This window comes from Lactuca virosa, chromosome 4 (genome assembly GCF_052849685.1).
Source record: "Lactuca virosa cultivar CGN04683 chromosome 4, Lactuca_virosa_CGN04683_v6, whole genome shotgun sequence".
Classification (NCBI taxonomy): domain Eukaryota; kingdom Viridiplantae; phylum Streptophyta; class Magnoliopsida; order Asterales; family Asteraceae; genus Lactuca; species Lactuca virosa.
The window spans coordinates 456028079-456054278 of NC_136429.1; the positions used below are offsets into that span (position 1 = coordinate 456028079).

At 35.5% G+C, this 26200-nt stretch overlaps 1 protein-coding gene across 1 annotated transcript; it reads right to left on the reverse strand.

The window, feature by feature from the left end:
• Positions 1 to 18841: 18841 nt before the first annotated feature.
• Positions 18842 to 21122, reverse strand: LOC145169270 (uncharacterized). The gene is made up of 3 exons (XM_079087839.1): positions 21027 to 21122; positions 19316 to 20381; positions 18842 to 19230 (listed from the first exon to the last, which is right to left on the reverse strand). The coding sequence occupies exons 1-3, from the start codon at positions 21075 to 21077 to the stop codon at positions 19046 to 19048; spliced, it is 1302 nt and encodes a 433-aa protein (XP_078943965.1). The 5' UTR covers positions 21078 to 21122; the 3' UTR covers positions 18842 to 19045.
• Positions 21123 to 26200: the final 5078 nt, after the last annotated feature.

Below are 26200 nucleotides of genomic sequence, written 5' to 3' on the forward strand. Positions count from 1 at the left end.
AGGTATGGTTTACAAACCCTGTTAATCAAATCCATGAAAGCTGTTGGAGCATTGGTTAGTCCAAACGACATAACCAAGAACTCATAGTTTCCATATCTTGTTCTGAACACAGTCTTCTCAATATCCTACTCTCTCACCTTTAGTTGATGATATCCTGACCTAAGATCGATCTTCGAGAAATAGCTCGAACCTTGCAACTGATCGAACATGTCATCGATCCTCGGCAACATGTACTTGTTCTTTATTGTTGCTTTATTCAACTGTCTGTAATCGATGCACATTCTCATGCTCCCGTCTTTCTTCTTTACAAATAACACTGGGGCTCCCCAGGGTAATGAACTAGGTCGAATAAAACCTTTGTCCAATAACTCCTGAAGTTGTGTCATAAGTTCTTTCATCTCTGTTGGTGCTAATCGATACGGTGCTTTTTCTATTGGCGTCGTTCCTGGTAACAAGTCGATACATAATTCTACTTGTCGATTAGGGGGCAATCCGGGAAGATCTTCCGGAAAGACTTCCGGATAATCACACACCACCGGAATATTCTGCACCTCCTTCTTTTCCTTCTTAGCATCGATCACGAACGCTATATATGATGTACATCCCTTGGCCAAACACTTTCTGGCTTTCATTAGGGAAATGATTCCAGAGTTTACTTTGTGTTTGTCTCCATACACCATAAACGTCTCTTTTCCTGGCGGTTTTACTTTTACTATCTTCTTTCTACACAATATTTCGGCATCATTGGCGCTAAGCCAATCCATTCCTAAAACTATGTCGAAACCATTTAACTCGATAGGTAATAATTCCTCGTGGAACTTATTCCCATTCAAGTCAATGAGGATGTTTTTCATACGATGGCTAACAGGTACAAACTTGCCACTAGCAATCTCGACTAATAAAGCATTAACTAGTCTATCAACAGGCAAAGCTAGTTTTCTACCAAATTCATGCGAAATAAAGGAGTAATTGGCTCCAGAATCAAACAAAATTTGGGCAGGCAATTCGTTTACGAGAAAGGTACCTGAAGCGACATCGACTTCTTCTTTTGCAGCTTCAAGTGTCATCTGAAAGGCTCTCGCCTTCGGCTTTGGTGGAAGATTGGGCTTTGCTGCAACCTTCTTCTTCGGACAGTCTTTCAAAACGTGCCCTTCTTCGTTACATCCAAAGCATACCCTCTTGTTGGACGGACACTCGTTGGTATAATGCCCAGTCTTTCCACATTTGTAGCAAGCCACCCCCTCATTACATTTCCCAGAGTGCTTTTTCTTGCACTTCTCACACCATTTCACTTCGCCTCCTCCTCTTCCAAACTTCTTAGACTTTGAAAATTTGCTTTTCTTGTTGGAACTTGAAGTTCCTTCAAACTTTCTATTTTCGCCAACTTCTGCCCTCTCCAGACCCTTCTCTCTGATCTGAGTCTCAACATTATTAGCAGTCCAGATGGCGGCTTTCAAAGTGGTTGCTTGCTTGACCATCGGACCAAAGTCCGCTGGTAATCCGAGGGCAAACTTGTTGACCTTGGAGAGTTCAGTTGGAACTAGATAAGGAACAAGCTTCATCTTTTCCGTAAAACTAGCAGCGTATTCAGTAACGCTCATCTTTCCCTTCTTCAAATTTTGGAACTCATTGTTGATTTCCAGAAGATCCTGCTCAGAGCAGTATTGCAATTTCAATTGTACCACAAAGTCTTCCCAAGACATCTTCCTAGCTTCTCCCTTGGGCATCGAATCAGCTAGTAACTTCCACCAGCTTAATACATCGGATTTTGTCACACCCCCAAACCAGAACGGCGGAAACGTTCGGGGGCGGAGGACTTCATGTAAGTATCACAACACATGTAATATAGTAATCAAAGTACAAACAACCATTGCATTAATAAGTATAAGTTTTACATAAGTGTTTAAATATTACATATTCAAACACCAAAGTAGGTACAGTAGAAGACAAGAGTTGCGGTAAGGTACTAGGTAGTCTTCTCAAAAGCTTCGGGAGTGTACCTGTCTACTGGATTCCTGAGAATACAAGTTATTTGGAAAGAGTAGATCAGCATTTAAGCTGGTGAGTTCATAAGTATTTTAGTTCTGTTAAGTATACCCTAAGTTCTTTGGATAAGTTCACTGGTTTCTCCAGGAAATCCTATATTTCCTGAGGTGATTAACTGATAACATTAATAGTTTCCCTCTGTAATTACTTAGTTTATACTGATTATATATAACCCAATATTGAATGGACAGTTAAATGGGTGTATCTGCCCTAAGCCCACAACCAAACAAGGCCTGCCGGCCAAACTGTAGCGAACAGTAGAGGTGCGGGATTGTCAGTCCCATATAGATCTATACACAAATTCACGCTCTCCCTACAAGAGATTCTGGTTAATAGGTCAGGACTTAAAAGTCGTACTTAGATAAGTACACCGTGAAGGGCCTCACAAATTTATTGTTTCAACGAGATTTATGATGTATTATTACCCCGTGTTTTCTAACCCTGGTACTCTGTATAGTATCTTTGTTAATGCAAACTCGGTATGATGTATTATTACCCCGTGTTTGCTAACCCTAGTACTCTGTATAGTACCTTTGTTAATGCAAACTCGGTATGATGTATTATTACCCCGTGTTTGCTAACCCTGGTACTCTGTATAGTACCTTTGTTAATGCAAACTCGATATGATGTATTTTTACTTATTTAATATGTTGTTCATATATTAAAGGTATTATACATATCCTGGTATATTTAAATGAATTTTTGGTAATTTCCTTGGAAAGTATACAATCGTGAATCATACTTGTGTATTTAGTTGTGAATCATAAATTATACCTATTATAATTTATATGTTCTATCTGATTAGCATGATTTCTCATGGATGAACACCTTTGCTCAGCCTGATACAAAGGTAATGATACCAAAAGGAGTAACCTTTTATACTCATATATGTATAATATATATATATATATATATATATATATATATATATATATATATATATATATATATATATATATATATATATATATAATTAAGAAGGAAACGACCTTCGGACAAATAACACCACCTTAATTCCACATCCAAACAAGGAAAAGGAATTAAGATAATTCATTAGTCCTAAGTCCTTCTAATCTTATTTATATATTTATACATATATAAACATGATTTTGGCAATTATAATTTGAAATAGTTTATAAAACATTTTTCAAAGAATTTAACGGAATGTTACATGACTTTAAAGATTTAACATGGCTTCAAGTCATTTTGGAAGTATTTCGTAATTATTAAAAATATACGAAAAGCCTTTGTGTGATTTTTATCACATAATTATTAACACAATTTATATTGTGTTAAACTTGTATTCCCCCCCCCCCCCTAAAAAGCATTTAAAAACTATTAAAAATGTAAATTATAGGGGTATGAACTCACTTTGATAAGCGGTGATTCGGACAGCGTTTCGTTTCCCGGAAGGAGTTTATTTGACGAGTATCGGCTCAAATCGGGCAGAGTTTCGACAGGAGAGAGGATGACTTCTCGAGAATTTCGGGGCTCCGGGGCTTGCTTCGGGCTTTAGACACGATACCGGGGCCTTGGGGGGTCGTGAGAAAGTTTACGGGGTGGAAATGTGAAAAAGGGGAAATTTTGGGGTGAAAAACTCTTCAAATGCGAGAAGGCTCGCACCCTTTATATAGGGGTGCGAGGGTTCGGCCGAGGAGGACAGGTGGCAAGGCGAAGGAAGAGTCAGTAGCCACACATCGGTTAGTAGCGAGGTCCACGTGCGAGGCTCGGACAGGTGGGGGCTTCGGACTGGACCAGGCTTCGGACCAATAGGAGAAGGGCACGCATGCGAAGGGGTGTCCGAGGGGCATCTCCGGGGTATCTCTTGCGAGTGTTGTCGGTTGCTCATTGGACCTCGGACTTGGTCCAATCAGAAGGTGCCACGCAAAACTTCGGTCAAATCAGAAGACGACACGTGGAGGCTCGCATGCGAGGGTGACGTGGCAGAGGAGTGACTCATGCGAAATTTCCCGGTTTTCAACATTTTCTTGATTTTTGTGCCAAAAACTTGCGAAAATAATAACTTTCGCATACGAGCTCCGTTTTTGACGTTCTTTATATACACGTGTAGGTAAAATTATAATCTACGACTTTCGTTTAGACTTCGTCGGCTGATTTTGAATTTATTATTATTATTATTATTTTTAACAGACCGGGACAAGAAATCTGTTAAAAATTCATAACTTCTTCATCCGACGTCCGTTTTCGTCTGTCTTTTTACCGTTGTGCTACTTTTGCCGAGACCTTCGATTCTTGTTTAGTTTGCGTCGGCTAAATATCGATCGATTTATATTTTGAATTTTTAGCTGTCTACTGCTAAACCGAAACTTCGAAAAATCATAACTTCCTCATACGAAGTCAGATTTTTACGTTCTTTTTATGAACGTTCTCGGTTTAACATATTCTACAAGTTTCATTTAGATTGCTAAGGTTAAAAAGCCTTTTATCGAAAATTCACTTTTTACACTGAACAGTGTTTTGCCGGTTTTATCGCGGATTTTCGAGTGGTCATAACTTCTTTGTTATAACTCGGATTTCAGTGTTCTTTATATTTTTGGAAACCTTGTTACAAACTCTACCACTTGGTTCATCCCAATTACGATTATTGATCAATTTATTTTTGACCAAAATTTGACTGGTGTCACATTATCTCCCCGTTAGAGAGAATTTCGTCCCGAAATTAAGTCTAAAGTGATACTCATGGACTAGGTCTAATCTTCCTTTCCCAAGTGAATTCAGGTCCCCGGTTTGTAATCCAGCAAACCTTCACTAACGGGATAAGACTTTGCTTGATTCTTTAGATTTCCCTATCCATGGTTTTTATTGGTTCTTCTACAGAGTGTAGACTTTTATTTAACTTGATTTCATCGAGTGAAATACAAAGTGTTTCATCGGATAGACCCCTTTTTAGATTAGATATGTGAAAGATGGGATGAATGTTATTAAGTTTTTGTGGTAGTTTAAGTTTATAAGTACAAGACCGATTCTGGTAAGAATCTCAAATGCTCCTATGTACCCTGAATTTTGTATTCCACGCTTTCTCAAGCGTATCTTGTCCTTCCAGGATGAGACCTTCATATGACAAGGTCATCAATCCTGGAATTCCAAGGGTTTTCCTTTATCGAAGCCGTAGCTTCTCTGATTAACTCTGGAAGCTTTATGTCGCTTCCTGATTCGTATTTTGTTTTTGGTAGTTTCTCGGATGAATTCCAGATCAGCAAAGGTGCTGTGTGGAAATTGGATCTCTAGCTATTTGCATATTACCTACTTTAGTCTAGTGCAGATAGGATCTGCACTTGTGACCACAGAAGGTTTCGAATGAAGCAACTTGAATGCTAGCGTGATAAAGGTCTCGACTAATTGGTAAATGGGTATCCCATCCTTTACCATAGTCGATCCCATAGAATCATGACTACTCTGGTTCCTAGAGATTTTTGAGTGACGGCCCGAACTGGGAGATGATTCTATTATCTCAGTGGAGATAACAGAATTTGGCATACCGCGCACTCACACATTCTAGTTATCTTCTCTACTTGCCACATTTTCAGGTTTAAAGGCTTCCTGTTGAGCCTCCTTACTTTGTATGGAGAGATTTGAAAGGGTTATCATAGTCCATGATTGACACTATGACCTGGGTACTCTTTCCGACTTAGGGCGTCAGCTATTATATTGGCTTTGTCGAGATGATAACGAATTTCGAATTCGTAGTCATTTAGTAGCTCGACCCACTGTCGTGGTCTCATATTGAATTCCACCTGGTAGAATACATGATGCAGGCTTTTGCTCCAAAGTTCATGATCAGACTCATACTTGGCTCATCTACCATTACTTCGTGTATACAAGTCGTGTATAATTTAGATTTCACAAAACGTTCGGATGGGTGACTCTGCCCCAGGTCCATAACCAAACAAGGAACAGGAGATAGGGCGGAATCACACATCCTTAATCTTGTTAAGTCTAACTTATATACCACCCTCGTGTATACACTTAGCAGCGATAGATTAACTTAATGAGTTCTTAGTCTCTATTCTTGAACTTGACCTGCGGTTCAATGATTTTCCTATGAGATCTATAGGGGTACTTCGGTAGTTACTGACTTCAATGACTACTTCGGTGCTTTTCGTTTGAAGTTTCCTGTTTACTGAGTAGGCTAGAATGGTGTGGTACCCTTCGTATGGGTACTTCTGAAGTTTTGAAATGAGAGACAAGCTAAGGGTTTTACGTTATGGATTGGAAGAATTTCATCTTACGGCTGATTAAGGAAAAAGTTTTCTTATACAACATAAGAATTTTCACATGGTAAGGGCCAGGCCAAACCATGTCGAATGAGAATGTCGAAATTTTCTCGACGAAATAGATATTAAGTCGTTCTGGGAGGAATGATTACTAGGATGATATCCTATGTACCTAAGTTTTCAGCGCTTCTAGTTTTATTCTGTTATTATCGCTACGAACCCCTTTTTGATTCGAAATTGGCGGGTACTACCAATACGAGGGTTCTGATAATTTGAAATTACGAACTTTCATGAAACGATCCTTACTAGGTCTCTCTATAACCGCTTGGTGTATACAAGTCATGTATAATTAAGATTGGTAAGACCTTTGACTGAGCAACCCTGCCCTAAATCCACAACCAAACAAGGAACAGGAAATGAGGCGGAACTACTCACTCTAAGTCTACAAATCTTAATTATAAATGGCCCTTATGTATATACTAAGTCATCATAACTTACCTGTTAGGGTTTCAAATTTTATATAATTGTTGTGATTTAATTTGAACGGAAGAGTAATCATAATTATAGATAATTATCAGGGTTTAGAAGCGTACCAAAATATAGCAGGGTTCTTTGATGCTTTCCCATGTATTGGGATCAAAATCTTCCTGCTCCCCCGTCGTTCTTCTCTGTTGGACAATCCCTCTTGTAATGTCCTATTTCACCACAAAGGTGACATATGGGAATGGTTCCAACATCGACAGTTGAAGTGATGAACTCAACCGGAGTTCTACAGATACGGGCGGTATGCCCCTTTATGTTGCATCTATTTCAATGCAGCTCCCGGCAAACTCCATGATGATGGTAGTTGCACCTGCTGCAGTGTGGGAGGTTTCCTAAGTACGGCTTGGTTGGTGTTAGAATAACAGGGCTGATGGGGGTATTGACTGCCCCAGTTCGTTGCCCTCTGTTAAGTTCTTGAGTTGAACAATTCCCTTCCTTGTTCTCGAACTTTCGTTTCATGATATTAGGCTTAAAGTTCAAGGTGTTCTTACAAATAGGTGCGCGTTGCTGTACTTGGCTATCACCACGATCGGGGTTACCGATAGCATTACTACTAACATTTGCATTGTTAGCATTAAGGTGTGCCATGACAGCTGCTACAGCTGCTGTGACCGCAGCTTGAAACGTAGCCGCATCTATCTGAAGGATTGGTGTGTCGTTGGTGGGTTGGTTACATTTATTTGGAGGCATGATTCTGTTACATGATAAGAAAATGAGTTCGTGAGCGACTATCGTGTCTCAAGATGTATTCTAACCATTTGTATCTATGTATAAATCTTTCGTTTCGTTATATTATTCTTAATGATTCGACCTGCATCCCTATGATGCAGTCCTGGTAAGGAACATAAATAAGTTTCTAGAATGGTTATGAACCGAGTATCATCCGAACTAAGTTACGTTTGTTTGGTGGATATCGTTTCCCAATTTTTGAAAATATTCGAAAATAATTCATAACAGTGTCTACATAAATAGACTTATGAATTTGAGAAGTAATCACTATCAATTAAGATTTCGTGATCTAATTTATTGTTATTAGCCGTGACCGGAAAAGATGATAAACTCAAAACATAATGTGAGTAATGAAATCACTAACTCACTAGGTTGAATCGATTTACTAGTTATTACTTAGATGAAAAGACGCTCAAACACTTCACATGAATCACACGTGGTTTTCTTTTGTTCTTTGTTCTATTCTGAGTGGTAATGATTTGTTTCTTCCTAGTATCTATAGGGTGTCCTTCTCCTCTGTAGGTATATTGAATTCCGGGGCTGTCTTACTTCCGATTCTGACACTGATCCTTATTACTTCGTAATGAAGATTTTGGAATCTTGGAAGTTCATACGAATCTCTCATTGGTGTCCTTAATAGGGTAAGGGCACTAAATGATTTCTATAGTTTATTTACTTCTCATATGTCTCTTTCTTGGAATTCCCTTAATGAAATTTTGTTGGATCCTCCTTGACTCTTCTATTGATTACTGGAGTAACTATGTTTATCTAAGGGGTTTACACGAGAATGGGAATGTCTAAAGAATCTATGAGAAAATTTAAATTTTTACGAAGGTGATTCTTTCTGGTCCTTCTATAATTACATGGTGTGTACCAATTATATATAATCCAGATTAAATAGACCTTTGAATAAGTAATCCTACTCTAAAACCACATCCAAACAAGGAAAAGGAAGTAGAGTGAAAATCACATATTCTAAGTCTATAAAATCTCGGCTATATATAACCTTAACGTATCCACTTAGTAACTATAAACCTATCAGAAAATATCTTTTTAACATTTCCCCAAAGGTATGTAGAATACCTCCATGTTATTTTAGTTATGAGTTTGATTCTTGGACTTCTAGATATAAGAATTTGACAAGTTTTCAGTTTTCTTGTTTTAGCATCCTAAAATACTCCCATAGTATTTTAATCTTTATGTTTGGTTCTAGAATTCTTCTGGTACTTAGGTAAGTTTTAGACCAGTTGCAACACTACAATCACTCCCCAAACACGTGTTGGTCATATCTCGGATGAATATAGTTGATCAGGCTATATTGATCCCAGATATGATTACGTCACTGTCTAGGTTTAACTGCAATGTCCAACATCCAAATACTTTTGTTTTGTTCTTCTTGTGATACTTATTCTAGTATATATACTCTGCATGTACTTATACTTTTATAAAATATTGATATATAATCCAGATTAAATAGACCTTTGAATAAGTAATCCTACTCTAAAACCACATCCAAACAAGGAAAAGGAAGTAGAGTGAAAATCACATATTCTAAGTCTATAAAATCTCGGCTATATATAACCTTAACGTATCCACTTAGTAACTATAGACCTATCAGAAAATATCTTTTTAACATTTCCCCAAAGGTATGTAGAATACCTCCATGTTATTTTAGTTATGAGGTTGATTCTTGGACTTCTAGATATAAGAATTTGACAAGTTTTCAGTTTTCTTGTTTTAGCATCCTAAAATACTCCCATAGTATTTTAATCTTTATGTTTGGTTCTAGAATTCTTCTGGTACTTAGGTAAGTTTTAGACCAGTTGCAACACTACAATCACTCCCCAAACACGTGTTGGTCATATCTCGGATGAATATAGCTGATCAGGCTATATTGATCCCAGATATGATTACGTCACTGTCTAGGTTTAACTGCAATGTCCAACATCCAAATACTTTTGTTTTGTTCTTCTTGTGATACTTATTCTAGTATATATACTCTGCATGTACTTATACTTTTATAAAATATTGATATATTTTTAGAGTATAACTCTTGGTCAGAGTGTTTTTATCCCAATGGGTTTATAGTTGTATATCTTTTATGATTGATATACTGAGTTCACTATAAACACTGCTCTGATACCAATCTGTCACACCCCCAAACCAGAACGGCGAAAACGTTCGGGGGCGGAGGACTTCATGTAAGTATCACAACACATACAATATAGTAATCAAAGTACAAACAACCATTGCATTAATAAGTATAAGTTTTACATAAGTGTTTAAACATTACATATTCAAACACCAAAGTAGGTACAGTAGAAGACAAGAGTTACTGTAAGGTACTAGGTAGTCTTCTCAAAAGCTTCGGGAGTGTACTTGTCTACTGGATTCCTGAGAATACAAGTTATTTGGAAAGAGTAAATCAGCATTTAAGCTGGTGAGTTCATAAGTATTTTAGTTCTGTTAAGTATACCCTAAGTTCTTTGGATAAGTTCACTGGTTTCTCCAGGAAATCCTATATTTCCTGAGGTGATTAACTGATAACCTTAATAGTTTCCCTCTGTAATTACTTAGTTTATACTGATTATATATAACCCAATATCGAATGGACAGTTAAATGGGTGTATCTGCCCTAAGCCCACAACCAAACAAGGAACATGAAGTAAGGCGGAAGTCACACATTTCACTGTCAATCGGGTATTACTTATGTATAACTATGATGTAGAAACTAAGGAATTATAGAATTAACCACTAAAGGTCTTTTATGTTATACTATTTTACAGAGATTAAATGAATAAGTTCCATTTGATAAGTAGTTTAATTCCATAAACAGTTTCATTTGTAAAAGTGGTTTAATCCATAAACCGTTTCATTTGTAAAAGTGGTTTAATCCCATAAACCGTTTCATTTGTAAAAGTGGTTTAATCCCATAAACCGTTTGCTTTGTAAAAGTGGTTTAATCCCATAAACCGTTTCATTTGTAAAAGTATTCTTAGTTTTATCCGTTCCACAGTAAAACATTAGTATTAATCCTGGAAAATATTATATTATCCATAATACTGCCTTGTGGTTTTAAATGTTCAAAACCAGAAGTACAAGTATATTTACCATACTTGATTTCATGATACGTAGCTTTTACTGTAAGTAAAAACTATAGAAGGTATATTTGGTCGGGATGTAATTATCTTTTCTGACTGTTTTAAGATAAGTATATTACTTAGTAATTCACTCGTTGTTTTATCCATGTGAGTTCTATTAACCATACTAATATGACGGATATGCCTGTGGCGACGTTCTTCAGGCGTCGGAATGGTATGATATTTGACACCCTAGGCCTGCCGGCCAAACTGTAGCGAACAGTAGAGGTGCGGGATTGTCAGTCTCATATAGATCTATACATAAATTCACGCTCTCCCTACAAGAGATTATGGTTAATAGGTCAGGACTTAAAAGTCGTACTTAGATAAGTACACCGTGAAGGGCCTCACAAATTTATTGTTTCAACGAGATTTATGATGTATTATTACCCCGTGTTTGCTAACCCTAGTACTCTGTATAGTACCTTTGTTAATGCAAACTCGGTATGATGTATTATTACCCCGTGCTTGCTAACCCTGGTACTCTGTATAGTACCTTTGTTAATGAAAACTCCGTATGATGTATTATTACCCCGTGTTTGCTAACCCTGGTACTCTGTATAGTACCTTTGTTAATGCAAACTCGATATGATGTATTTTTACTTATTTAATATGTTGTTCATATATTAAAGGTATTATACATATCCTAGTATATTTAAATGAATTTTTGGTAATTTCCTTGGAAAGTATACAATCGTGAATCATACTTGTGTATTTAGTTCTGAATCATAAATTATACCTATTATAATTTATATGTTCTATCTGATTAGCAAGATTTCTCATGGATGAACACCTTTGCTCAGCCTGATAGAAAGGTAATGATACCAAAACGAGTAACCTTTTATACTCATATATGTATAATATATATATATATAATTAAGAAGGAAACGACCTTCAGACAAATAACACCACCTTAATTCCACATCCAAACAAGGAAAAGGAATTAAGATAATTCATTAGTCCTAAGTCCTTTAAATCTTATTTATATATTTATACATATATAAACATGATTTTGGAAATTATAATTTGAAATAGTTTATAAAACATTTTTCAAAGAATTTAACGGAGTGTTACATGACTTTAAAGATTTAACATGGCTTCAAGTCATTTTGGAAGTATTTCGTAATTATTAAAAATATACGAAAAGCCTTTGTGTGATTTTTATCACATAATTATTAACACAATTTATATTGTGTTAAACTTGTATTCCCCCCCTAAAAAGCATTTAAAAACTATTAAAAATGTAAATTATAGGGGTATGAACTCACTTTGATAAGCGGTGATTCGGGCAGCGTTTCGTTTCCCGGAAGGAGTTTATTTGACGAGTACCGGCTCAAATCGGGCAGAGTTTCGACAGGAGAGAGGATGACTTCTCGAGAATTTCGGGGCTCCGGGGCTTGCTTCGGGCTTTAGACACGATACCGGGGCCTTGGGGGGTCGTGAGAAAGTTTACGGGGTGGAAATGTGAAAAAGGGGAAATTTTGGGGTGAAAAACTCTTCAAATGCGAGAAGGCTCGCACCCTTTATATAGGGGTGCGAGGGTTCGGCCGAGGAGGACAGGTGGCGAGGCGAAGGAAGAGTCAGCAGCCACGCGTCGGTTAGCAGCGAGGTCCACGTGCGAGGCTCGGACAGGTGGAGGCTTCGGATTGGACCAGGCTTCAGACCAATCGGAGAAGGGCACGCATGCGAAGGGGTGTCCGAGGGGCATCTCCGGGGTGTCTCTTGCGAGTGCTGTCGGTTGCTCATTGGACCTCGGAATTGGTCCAATCAGAAGGTGCCACGCAAAGCTTCGGTCAAATCAGAAGACGACACGTGGAGGCTCGCATGCGAGGGTGACGTGGCAGAGGAGTGCCTCATGCGAAATTTCTCAGTTTTCAACATTTTCTTGATTTTTGTGCCAAAAACTTGCGAAAATCATAACTTTCGCATACGAGGTCGGTTTTTGGCGTTCTTTATATGCACACGTAGGTAAAATCATACTCTACGACTTTCGTTTAGACTTCGTCGGCTGATTTTGAATTTATTTTTAATATTATTATTTTTAACAGATCGGGACAGGAAATCCGTTAAAAATTCATAACTTCTTCATCCGACGTCCGTTTTCGTCTGTCTTTTTACCGTTGTGCTACTTTTGACGAGACCTTCGATTCTCGTTTAAGTTGCGTCGTCTAAATATCGATCGATTTATATTTTGAATTTTTAGTTGTCTACTGCTAAACCAAAACTTCGAAAAATCATAATTTCCTCATACGAAGTCAGATTTTTACGTTCTTTTTATGAACGTTCTCGGTTTAACATATTCTAAAAGTTTCATTTAGATTGTTAAGGTTAAAAAGCCTTTTATCGAAAATTCACTTTTTACACTGAACAGTGTTTTGCCGGTTTTATCGCGGATTTTCGATTGGTCATAACTTCTTTGTTATAACTCGGATTTCAGTGTTCTTTATATTTTTGGAAACCTTGTTAAAAACTCTACCACTTGGTTCATCCCAATTATGATTATTGATCAATTTATTTTTGACCAAAATTTGACTGGTGTCACAGATTTTAACAGAGGAATTGCAAGTGCGGTCTTCTGTTTTTTGCTGCACTCACAACTTTCAAACATTGTCTCCATTTCGGAGATCCAATTCATGACTTCCACCGGTGTCGGGCTTGCAGATAGACACAGTGGTTTGGATGCCATGAAATCTTTGTATTTGCATCCACGTCCATCAACTCCTCCATCCTGGTTGTTTTGTCTAACTATCGGTGGGTTGGCTTGACCAAGAGTCCCACTGTAGTTCCCTCCTACTGATTGCCCTTCATTCAATTTGGGTTGTTCAACAGGTATCGTAGTTTCTTCCCTATTCTGTTGTAGTAATCGCCTTGTCTCCTCCATTTGGCGATCCAACATCATCTGCATCATTGCTTGTACCCCAGCCATCGTCATTGGCTCAGGTGCAGCTCCTACAACATGTACTTGCTCAACTACTTGGGGTTGAGGTTGTTGATTCCTGTTTCCGTTTGCATTTCCAACTCCACTGCGAGTTCTTGCCATTATAATCTATATACCGAATAAGGCGAATTTAGGTCTTTATCCTCGATAGATATTTAAATTCTCCTTATCACTCCGAAACGTTTACATGTTAGTTCTAATATCGTAATCGTACGCTTAGAATCCTACACACATAAGGTTTCCAGATCCGGTCGGCAACAGACCATAGATCCGAACAAATAATGGCATATATGGCAAACATATAACATTTAGCACATAAAAGCATTTTAGGCACCTTTCCTAAAATAAACTAGTGCCCGTGTCTAAAATATGGTGGACACTCATATCACAATCATCACTTAGCATTCTAAGTTTAAGTTTAGAAATCCTACAAATTCCTAGTTTGCTTAAACTAATGCTCTGATACCAACTGTGACATCCCCTAATTTCTCGGCCAGAAAAGACCGATTTAATTTATGTTTTTTAAAATAAAGTCAGAGAAATCCTTTTAAAAGTTGTTGCGGAATTGGTTCTCAAAACAAAACATTATACAAATTTATCAAAACCTTTCTTTAAGAAAGTGTATATTTTCCTTTTATATCAAAACCTCGGGATGTCATGTTCCGATACAGATCAAAAGCATAAACAAGACATTATAAGCCTTTCAACAGTTATTTACAACTACTGGCCTATAATCCAAAAATCTCTCATCATCCTCCGACTATGCTCGGGGTCCACTACCTGTAACATAAAAAGCTGAGTGGGTCAGGCTTGGGAGCCTGGTGAGCATATAGGGTTTTCAACCCACAATAATAATAAACTTATTAAGTTCATCAATCAACAATAACCCTGATTACTCATTCCCGTTATCCTCACTTTACATCCCTAAACACCTATCACAAGGGACCTAGCCTAAAGAATATCATCGGGATGGACACTACTGCTAAGGGGATTCCTCAGCCATACATGTCCTAAAGGCAACCATGAGGGGGATGGAGTACAACAAATGAACACCCAAGCTCATTAACACCTACAGGTTGCGAGCCTGCCAGCGTTCCACCAGACTGTCTAGAAAAGTTCGTGGTCGTCATCCATACTCCGCTAGATAACTGGATCACAATCACATCGAGGCCTCTTATCATTTTAACACACATCGGCTATTTCCTCTACCCATGTTTTACCCAACATATTTGTAGATAAAATACATATACAGTTTAAAACTTGTATAAAACATCTATTCAACAGTCACCTCAATTAAACAATTAATATAATTACACATAGCACGTATTTTATAGAAAATACTTCATATCTAGGTGTAAGATGAAGGTGACTACACACTCACCTGATTTAATGATAATCGGACAGCACTTTGTTTCCTAAAACGATCGTTTCTAATAAAACGAGAGTTTTATTGAGAAACCGGGCTCTGCGAAGGTTGGGCTTCAAAACCGAAAAGATAAATTTCTCGGGCTTCTCGGGCACTTCGGGACGTGTTTCGGGTGTTTGGTATGATACCAGGGCTTTGGGGGAAGTTGGAATGAAAGAAATATTGAAAGAGGGGTGTAAAAAGGCAAATTTCCAAATTATCCTCGGGAGGTCTCGCACCCTTCTATTTATAGGGGCGAGGCTTCTGATCCAAGGGCTGAGAAGCTACCAGGTGTCAGCAGATCCGAAGAGGAGGCACATGGCTCGCACGTGCGAGGGTCCAGCTGCTGACCTCTGATTGGACCGAAGTCTAGGTCCGAGGTTCGGATCCAAAGCAAGAGGGAAGGGAGACAGATGGTGCGAAGGTCGGACACGCGACAGGTGGTGCGAGGCTCGGACGAGGCTGCACACGCGTCACTCCTCGGATGCGCCACGGCTTCGGATGACTCAGCAATTTCGGACACGTGGCACGCATGGAGCGAAGGTGTCGTGGCCGAAGCATGACTATGCGAATTTTCTCGATTTTTGTGTAAAAACTTCTAAAATCCATAACTTTCGCATACGAGCTCCGTTTTGTCGTTCTTTATATGCACGCGTAGATAAAATTACGCTCTACAACTTTCGTTTAGACTTCGTCGGCTAATTTTGACTTTAATTTTTATATTATTATTTTTAACAGACCGAGACAGGAAATCCGTTAAAAATTCATAACTTCTTCATCTGACGTCCGTTTTCATCTGTCTTTTTACCGTTGTACTACTATTGACGAGACCTTAGATTCTCGTTTAGGTTGTGTCGGCTAAAAATCACTCGATCTAAAATTCGAGTTTTTAGCTGTCTACTGCTAAGCTGAAACTTAGAAAAATCATAACTTCCTCATACGAAGTCAGATTTGGGCGTTCTTTTTATACATATTCTCAGTTTAACGAACACTATGACTTTCGTTTAGATCACTAAGGCTAAAAAGTAGTTTATCAAAAACTCACTTTTTACGTCATTCGGCACCGTGCCAGTTTTGTCGCGAAACTTCGACAGGTCATAACTTCTTCGTTATAACTCGGATTTCGGTATTCTTTATATATCCGTAATCCTTGTCACGCCCACTAAAAGTTTCTAAATAGATATCGGCTATATCTAATATTTATTTTCGACGCTCATTTTTATTCTTAATTAATTAAATCCTAATAATTAAACATAAAACACATAATTCACATAAGTTTCACATAATTCCTTTTCATTTCTTCAAAATGAGTTACAAAGGTTAACCTAGACTATTTTGTCAATATTAATGCCTAGCCAAGAACACGGGCGTTACATTGTATAATCATGTCTTTGCCTTGTCGCGATCCCTTGATGTACCTGAAACAATAAACTAAAACTGTAAGCCCGAAAGCTTAGTGGGTTCCCCCAAAATACCAATACACTGCACATAACACATATACAAATAACAGCATATACTGGGTCCACAACTTTACAGACTGGATTACCCCCTAGGCCCACAGTGTGAGTTTGGATTGCCTTACGGGCCCACAACTCACATCTGGATTGCCTCCCGGGTTTGTTGGTTACCGCACGGAGCAGTATCACCTCAACCCATCTGCCTGCTCCTACTCGTCGAGTCCCTTCTTGGACTCGACGAGTAGGTCACTAAAACACGTGGACCAACCCGCTGCTATTCGACGAGTAGGGCAACCGACTCGTCAAGTAGACCTTGAAATCAAGAAAATCTTATATAAAAATCAATACCTGAGAATCAGGGCGTTACAGATAGCTTTTCCAATGTGAAGTTTGTAACTTTATGGGTTCCATGAGCAGCACAATTGAAAGATAATACATGTGATCGGGCATCATTTCAATACATTTCAGTTTTAAAAAAATATATATATCAACACAAAGCCATACCAACAAGATCATCATTGACATATGTACGTACCAATGATAACCCGATGAATCTTTCATAGTATTCATTTGTTCAAAAAATCTATAGCATTATTTTTTAAGAAAATCATACAAAACCAAGCGTTCACATAACAAATCAGTAACCTTAAACATAATCCTAAATAGATTCATACATTTCCATAAAGTTTCAAACATATTCAAACAAGGTATTAACAAAATCACACAATTATACATCACAAAATCAGGAGACAAACCTGTTGAAGAAAATGGGAGTTGGAGAGAGAACTACAATCTCAAGGGAATGAGGTTGCCGAAAGTAGTAGAAGTAACCAGGAGGTCGCCGAAAGCTAAAGGAGTAGAGGCCGACGGTGAAACTGCTCTTCTCTAAGGTAGTCAGCAAGAAGATAGGAGAGCGAAAGGTGAAGGGAGAGAAGGAATTACCGGATCAACGTTGTAGCTAAGATGGTGGTCACTGAGGAGGCCGACGGTTACCTGGTTGTCGCTATGGTGGCCGGCGAGAAGCAAATCGCCGCCTGAGAGAGTGATAGCCAAAAGAGGAGCAACGATCAATTAATGAGAAATGGATAATTCTTCCAATTTCAGAGAGCATACAATTCTATCGGGACGACTTGTCGTCCCTATACCTCAAGCAAAACGACGTCGTCCCTAATTTCTAATTAAACAAATTTAAAAATGTATATATATTTAATTTAATTTCCTTTTGGGACAAAATGTCGTTCCTATAGGTTTTTGGAATCCCGCCAACATTTTTTTCGTTCCAGCTTTAATAATGGAGGCGATTTGTGGTCACTTTAGCTTATAAAGTCAAAAATGTTTGGTCAACCCTATAGCGACAATATGTCGTCCCTATAGGGTCATCTATAGCGACAACTTTCGTGGTCCCTATAGGTTTCGTCCTATAGATGTTTATTGTTGTAGCGCTTGTCATGGCCACTGTACTTTGATGTGGTTTTCAGTTTAGTTTTTCTAAGATTTTAGGGGTGTTTTTGAGTAAAATTTGAGGAAAAATCATGAGAGTATTTTAAATTTTGAATCTTGACTTTTGATTTTAACATATTTTTAACTTCTCTTGTAATCCCACTTTAATTAAACGTTTTTATATATTTTAGAAAAAAACTATATGGTTTTGGTGTCCCTGAATTTGGTGTCCTTTAGATTAGATGGTTTCATCAGAGCTCAGCACAGGCATGCCCTCTGCTCCCCGACACTACTAATAAGATTCAAAAAAATTATTCTATCGTTGAGATTTTTCGTTTTACTCTTGGGATTTTGTTTCATATTCATCGTATTGGTGATTTCAACAGAATTTACTTACACAAATATGTGATCTTTCAAAGTAAAAACGAAAAGAAAGATTTGGAATTTTCTGTTTCTCGTTACCGAATCAATGACAAAACAACTTACATCTTATATAAAACAAAACTAACCAGACTAAACGACTCTCAACAAACTATTAACTAACTTGTAACTAAATTACAATATAGCCCTTCGCGTGTAAATAACAAAGATGACATTCTATTTCATGAATGCTTATGCACAAAATTGACTCAAAGTTCATATGTTCTTCGTTTTTTTTTATTTGTATAACTCTTTTATATATCAGATTATCAGTAAACTACTTTGAACTTTTGTTGAGGATTGTTTGTTAAAGCATGAACGCATATGTTTCACATCTTAATTACACTATTTTTTATTCTATAGTTCACAAGTTGATCCCTATTCATACATAATTTTGAGTTACAGTCAACGTCTACGTGTTATTATAAACACTTACTTCAAACTTGATCAATGTGACTTAATGTGTTAATATTATGACTTTGTAACGCTTTTGACTTCAAACCAAATAATAGTTTTAATAATAACGCAATAACGCATACATTCATTGAAAATACTCATGCTTTTCATACATCCGCATGTAGACATATATCAGAATCCCAAACCATGTTATTTTTAACTTCCATTAATTACCAAAATCATTTTATTGATCCCCTCATATAATTGGGAAAATTATAATATAAAGTAGGAGGCCTTCAAGGGCACATAGGTCTTCCAGCGAGAGTTTTCATATCAGTGTAGCACGAACCACACATCTCTCTATTTCCATATTGTCCAGGTGGAACACAATTGCAACGATGACAACACGCCATGCAACTTCGGTGGCATCTTTCTTGCTTCGCGTCTAACTCGCACCTTAACTCGCATGATGAAAAACATTCTACAATATATGATTACAGATTATTAAACATATGTTTTGTAGCTCATGATTAAATGAAAATGTTAGTCGTTAATTATACCAGTACCTTCTGAATTTAATGGTGGCTTGCTGCCCATCGGTGGAGCATCGTTGCAAGGTGGTGGTGGTGTGGGGATAGGCGTGACAGGGTAATATGGTTGAATACTTGGTGAAGGACTTATATATGGAGGGATGATAGGTGAAATGGGAGATGGCGGAGTGATTGGTGGTGGGAGAAATGGCGGTGGTGTCTTTGGTGGATTCGGAGATGGTGGAGTGATCGGCGGTGGGACAAATGGTGGTGGCGTCTTGGGTGAATTGGGAGATGGTGGAGTTGAATTAGTAGGCGGTGGGGGTGGGGTGCTACAAGGTGGCGACGGTGGCATAGCGGGAGGTGGAGTGTTGATTGGATATGGAGATGGTGCAGGTGGTGGCGTCACTGGACTAGGTGGAATGAGGGGTGAATATGGAGGCGGTGGAGATGTCGGTGTTATGGGAGATATTGGTGCTACACCAGGAGCCGGTGAAGGAGAAGGTGGATATGGAAACGGTGGAACTATCGGTGGTATCACTGGGGATATCGGTGGTGCTACACCTGGAGGAGCTGGTGTAGGAGACGGTGAAGGGTTGGGTGTATATGGAGGTGGTGGTATCACCGGAAATGTTGGTGGAACACCGGGTGGCATCTTGGGTGATGGCGGAATTGTCGGTGTCCCTGGAGGTGGTGGAGATCCTGGTTTATAAGGAGGTGGAGTGTTTATATATGGTGGAAGTGTTGGTGGTTTCACCGGTGAAGGTTGTGGTGCTACACCAGGTGGGTTAGATGGTGGAGTGGTGGGTGGATATGGAAGAGGTAAAGATGGCGGTGGTGGAGTTGTGCTGGGTGGTGGTGCCATAGGTGGGCAGGCTGACACCGGTGGGGGAGGGGTGGGTGCATTAGACGGTGATGGAGCAGGTACAGGTGGGTATGGATTCGGTGGTGGAGGTGGATAAATAGGCGGAGATACGGTGGGTGATGGTGGAGGTGTGTTGGGTGATGGTGGAGGTGTGTTGTCACATTCTGGGTAAACGGCGGGTGGCGATGTTGGTGTCAAAGGGAGTGGTAGTGGAGAAGCAAAACCGAAATGGGTAACCTATAAATGATCATTTAAAATGCTCATAGTTCGTATAATAGAATTAAGGTTAGACATGTTTTCATATTTAAATATAAACTAAATATGCATAATGTACAAACGTCCATGCATATGTTACAACCAAATATAGCTTATGTATGTAATATAACAGAAAATTGAAAATATGCAATCGTGATGTAATTGATATAACTATAATAATGGTAGTATGCAATAACATATGTTTTTGCCAAATCTATGAAATTATAAAATATGAAAAAATTTATTATTATTTTATCTATTTTGCCCCGATTATGACAATTCATCATTGTTTTAGTATACCTTGCAATTAATTTATACATTGTGCATGAAATTTGTCCATTGTTTAGTGAAATTACACCAATAGTCATTGAATGCAATATCCAAACGTGATTTAACAATCTCATATCCATATGAACATTTACTTTAGAAAGTTAAAATGTGGACATTATGCATAATAATGTTTATGTTATGCGAATGAAACCTAACAAAACTTGCCAATGGACCTTGTACGTTATGCATTGAAGCTTGTATGTTATGCAAATGAAAGTTATACATTATAAAATTAGTACATAATCATTTGATGAAAATGCAAAATGTACAAGATTAAAGTGGGTAAAAGAAACTTACAGAAGTTGCAACCAAGAGAAAAGAGGCCAAAAGGAAGCAATGAGACTCCATGGCTATGAAAGTAATGAATGAGTGAAGATTTGGATGATTCGAATGAAGGTGATTTCATTATGTATATATACAAGAAAAAAAGCCAGTAAAAAGCTTTTACTATGGCTATAAATGGTTACAACTTCAAAAAAGTATAAATGGTTACAACTCCATGGCTATGAAAGTAATGAATGGCTAAAAAGCCTTTCCCTTTAAGATGTGAATTTTGTTTATTTGATAGAAACAATATTATCAGAGCTTGACGTTAGGTCATTAAAATTGTCATACATTTAGAGGATAATGATCGCATAGAATTTATGTAGTAAACATTTGGATATAAATATGGGATTTTCTAATATGTGTCCTAAGGCACATATAAGAAGTATTAATTAATCACAATTATTACCATAATTAAATGTTAAATACATTAATTATAAGAAATATTACCATAATTAAATATAAAATTCATTAATAATCTCCATAATGAATGCATTTCATATTTAATTATGGTAATATTTTTCATAATTAATACTTTCTTATATGTGTCCTTAGGCACATATTAAAAAATCCCTATAAATATTGGGAAAAAAGATCCTTCTATTAATTAGAGTGAACTATTCCTTCTGGGAATCAATTTACAATTACCAAAATTATTTTGTTAAAATCCAATCATGAGGTTAAAATGTATTTACATGTATTTTAGACAAAAGATTTTAATCATTCTTTGTAGGATTAAATGTAGGAAAATAAATATAGATTTTCTTTATTTGTATATTATATTTCTTTATTTGTATATTATAAAGATATACATATTTTTTCTATTAAAAAACTATATTTTAGTTTTTTTCTATTAACGTACACTACTAGAAAAATACAATTTACCTACACAAATCACCTATGGGAAAAAATTGGTTATTCTTGCTGTGTTAATTGTGGTGCAAAGCACTCAATTTGATTTGCAATTGCAAGAAAAAGAAGTGGAAATAGATGTGAGATTAGTTGATTGCTAAGACAACATGAAATGGATGTGCACCAAACACAACTAAAAGAAAAAAATGGCGGCCATTTTTAGACATTTGAATAACCCGCTTGGTAATCCGCAAAATAGTTCTTCTCTTTACGTTTTTGTTAGACATTTGTAATGTATTTGGCTATTTTAATGCATTAGACAATTTTTTCTTATAATGAATATTATTTTTTGTGGTTGAATACGAATATAATTTTAGGTCTAATATATTGGGTTTTTCTTGCATTTTAGGGAAAAAAAATCCTTTTAGTGACGGATTTCGACAGATAAATCTGTCACAACAAATTGGAAAAGTCGTAGGCAGTTTGTAGTAAAATATTTCGTGGTCAATTAGTAGGAAATGATTATGTAGGGGAATCGGTAGGTAATAATTCTGTACGAAATCTGGAGATGATATTTTTGTAGGTGATCTGTCATAAAAAGATTTACGTAGGTAATCCGTATGTAAATGTAGCTTTAGGCAATCCATAGGTAAATTACCAACATAATTTTCCATAGGTAGTCTCTAGAAAATTCCGTAGGTAATCCGACATAACCAATTACCCACGAGCTATATTCCTACGGACCTGTTTCCGTAGTCAATCCATAAGTAACTTGTTTTACCTACAGATTACTGACGAAATCTGTTGTGGATAATGTGCAGTTTTCTAGTAGTGGTATAGTTTTAATATGCTCGTTTATAATTGTTTTTATTATAAGATGATGTATTTTGACATGTTACATCCAAAATACTATATTTCGAATGATATTAAAAGTTAGATAAAAAGAACATTCTACTAGGAAGAAATAAAAATATAAATATATAACATATAAACATTAAATATATATTACTAGCACTTGCACTTACGGTTTTAATGTGAATTAACCAAGAAAGAGTTTAAATTGACTTGACTTAAAAATATTGTTGTTATTATTTTCTTATTTTGGCAAATTCAATAGTTGGATGGCTAGTAAATCAATAATGTCTTGAAATATAAGAAAAGTAATGAAAGTATGATACGTTTATCGTATTTAATTATTTACGAATATGGGAAATTGAGAAGTAATGAAAGTATAATACTTTTATCATATTTAATTATTTATGAATATGAGAATTAATGAAAGTATATATATAATAAGGTTTCATTGGTTTGATATTATCTTCTTTTTGTTTTATTTATTAGGTTTAATTCTCATATTTTCATTTGTGATAGATATTTTTTGTACTTTTAAACAGGGATAATGCCATAAAAAGCCTTAAGTTTGACAAAAAATATCGGTTTTACCTGTAATACCAGGTTTGCAGGTTACCGTTGATTATTTTTTGCGAAAAAACCCTTAAGTTTCCAAATATTTTGCAAAAAAAACACTTAAGGTTATAAACATATATAATATAAATATATATATTCAAAATTTGATAAAAGTAAATAGTTTTTAAAAATTTAAATGTCAAAAGTTTATATCAAAGTAATATAAGTTTTACTAGACTTATATTATGAAACCAAAACTAAAACATATTTTTAGCTTTACGTAAGGTAAATTTTATATTGGTTCGATATAAATTTTTTATATTTAAATTTTAAAAAAGTAATCTAGTTTTATCAAAATTTGAATATATTACTTAATTTAAAACTTAAACTTTTCAAAGTAAAAACTAAAACGTCTGTTAGCTAATAATCAACTATGTTAAAATAGTTAAACATATGAATAATATGATAATTAAATTCAATTAATTTTTTTAAAAGAAAATAAAAATATTTATATGTTTAAATGGTTTGTATTGCAAAAATAATAATGTATCATATTTTTTGGATTCGTTGTATATATCCATGACTCGTAAAACAATTTTGGAGGTGATCATAGTCACTATATGGTGACATTATTTCCATGCAATTATTTTTTTTAAAGGAGAATGAAAATATTTTATATGTTTAAAAGTTTTGTATTTCATAAATAAAAATATTAACATATTATTTTTTATAAAAATAAATATAGTTGTATAAGTTATTATTTCTAAAACACAAACTTAAACATTTTAAACATATAAAATATAAATGTATCTGTCTAATTTATTATTTAAATATATTTTGTTTTTATAAGAAATATGATACATTATTATTTCTGAAATACAAACCTTTTAAACATATAAAATATTTTTATTTTTATTTTAAAAAAATTAATTGAATTTAATTAATATCATATTATTCATATGTTTAACTATTTTAGCATAGTTAATTATTAGCTAACAGACGTTTTTTAATTTTGCTTTGAAAAATTTAAGTATTAATTAAGAAATATATTCAAATTTTGATAAAACTAGGTAACTTTTTAAAAATTTAAATATAAAATGTTTACATCGAACCAATATAAAATTTAATGTACGTAAAGCTAGAAATATTTTCAGTTTTGGTTTCATAATATAATTACAATAAAACTTATATTAGTTTGATATAAACTTTTAACAATTAAATTTTGCAAAACCATTTAGTTTTATCAAAATTTGAATATATATTTATATTTTATATTTTTATAATCTTAAGAGTTTTTTTTGCAAAATATTTGTAAACTTAAGGGTTTTTTCGCAAAAAATAATTTATGGTAACCTGTAAACCTGCTATTACAGGTAAAAATGGCAAACCGACAAAAAAATGACAAGTTTGCGACATAAACAAACCAAAAATCTGTCGAAGGATAAAACCGACATTTTGTGTCAAACTTAAGGCTTTTTTTGACATCATCTCTTTTAAATATAACTTAGCAAATAAAAATATTAGATGATATTTTTTTGTACTTTCATTAGCCATTTTGTGAACAAAAACTATACTTATTTCTCCGATCTCTCTTAATTTTGGAGGTTTTTTTTGTACTTTTTTCCGTAATTCAAAAATAATTACGATGTAAGAACGATGTCACCTGTTTATTTGGATTGGTTCGGCTGATTAAATTAGTTGAACTATCGAACTAATAAAATAACTCATTGATTTTTAAAACTATACCCAAATCTATATAAATGTTACCTATGAAATATGTTTTTTTTCGTGAAATTCTATTCATTAACATTTTTGTGAAAAAAAATAATAATATATGTACTTAAAAAATAGTTGATTTTATCTACTTTCTATCGCTTTAAATTATTGATGCTTCGATTTATGCTCCATTATTGTTTAAATAGTTAGATAATTTAAATAATTGTGCGATATTTTAATTAAATAATTTATGATCGAAGAAATATATACATTATATATTTTTGGGACCCTATATCCCTGTACATATTCAAGAATTAACAAAAAGACATCAATAAATAGTTTGAGTATTGAGTAACTATAGATTATCGATCAAGTTACTAAATAGATAATTACTACATAAAATTATATAAAGGTTACAAGGTTAAAATTTTCGTAGTAAATATGAGTAAAACTCGATCAAAATAAGCGAACACTTATCATGATGAATAAACTTGTTGAACTGGATTGACCAGAAATTACTAGACAACAAACAAGTCACGTGCATATTCATATCACATGCACCTAAATGCATGTGGCATACATATTGCATTATATGTTTCTCCTATTGCCGTATGGTGATGGTCACAAATTTCAGGACTTCGATTTTTTTTTTCTTTTTATTTGTGCATGATGTGTGAAAGGAAATTACAATCTTAGGCCATCATTTATTTAATTTAATGTCACAAAAATGGAAATAAGACCTATAATAAACTATAGTTTTAGGTAATTTTTTAACTAATGTCTGAACACAAGAAATAGGAATAAGATGTATACCATGAAACCAATAAATGAAACCTATAATGTTTAACTATATTGCATCATACCTAATCTTTATACGATTTTAAAGACGAGTTTAATGTGTGTTAGCATTATTGTTAAAATAACAACAATATGACCATTAATTTCTCAACATTACCAAATTAAAAAAATGCGGACCTACAACAAGAAAATCAGTAGAGCGAAAAAGTGAATCAAGATTGTACCATTTTTCCGGGAGAAGAAAAGAGACAATGGTTAGTGATTAAGCCATTTTTTGGTAGTCTTCACTTCTTGAAAGATGTTAACAACTTGAAGCGGGAGACATGGAAAGAATAATGAATTTACAGGTTGAAGGTTTCTTGAATGGAGAGAGA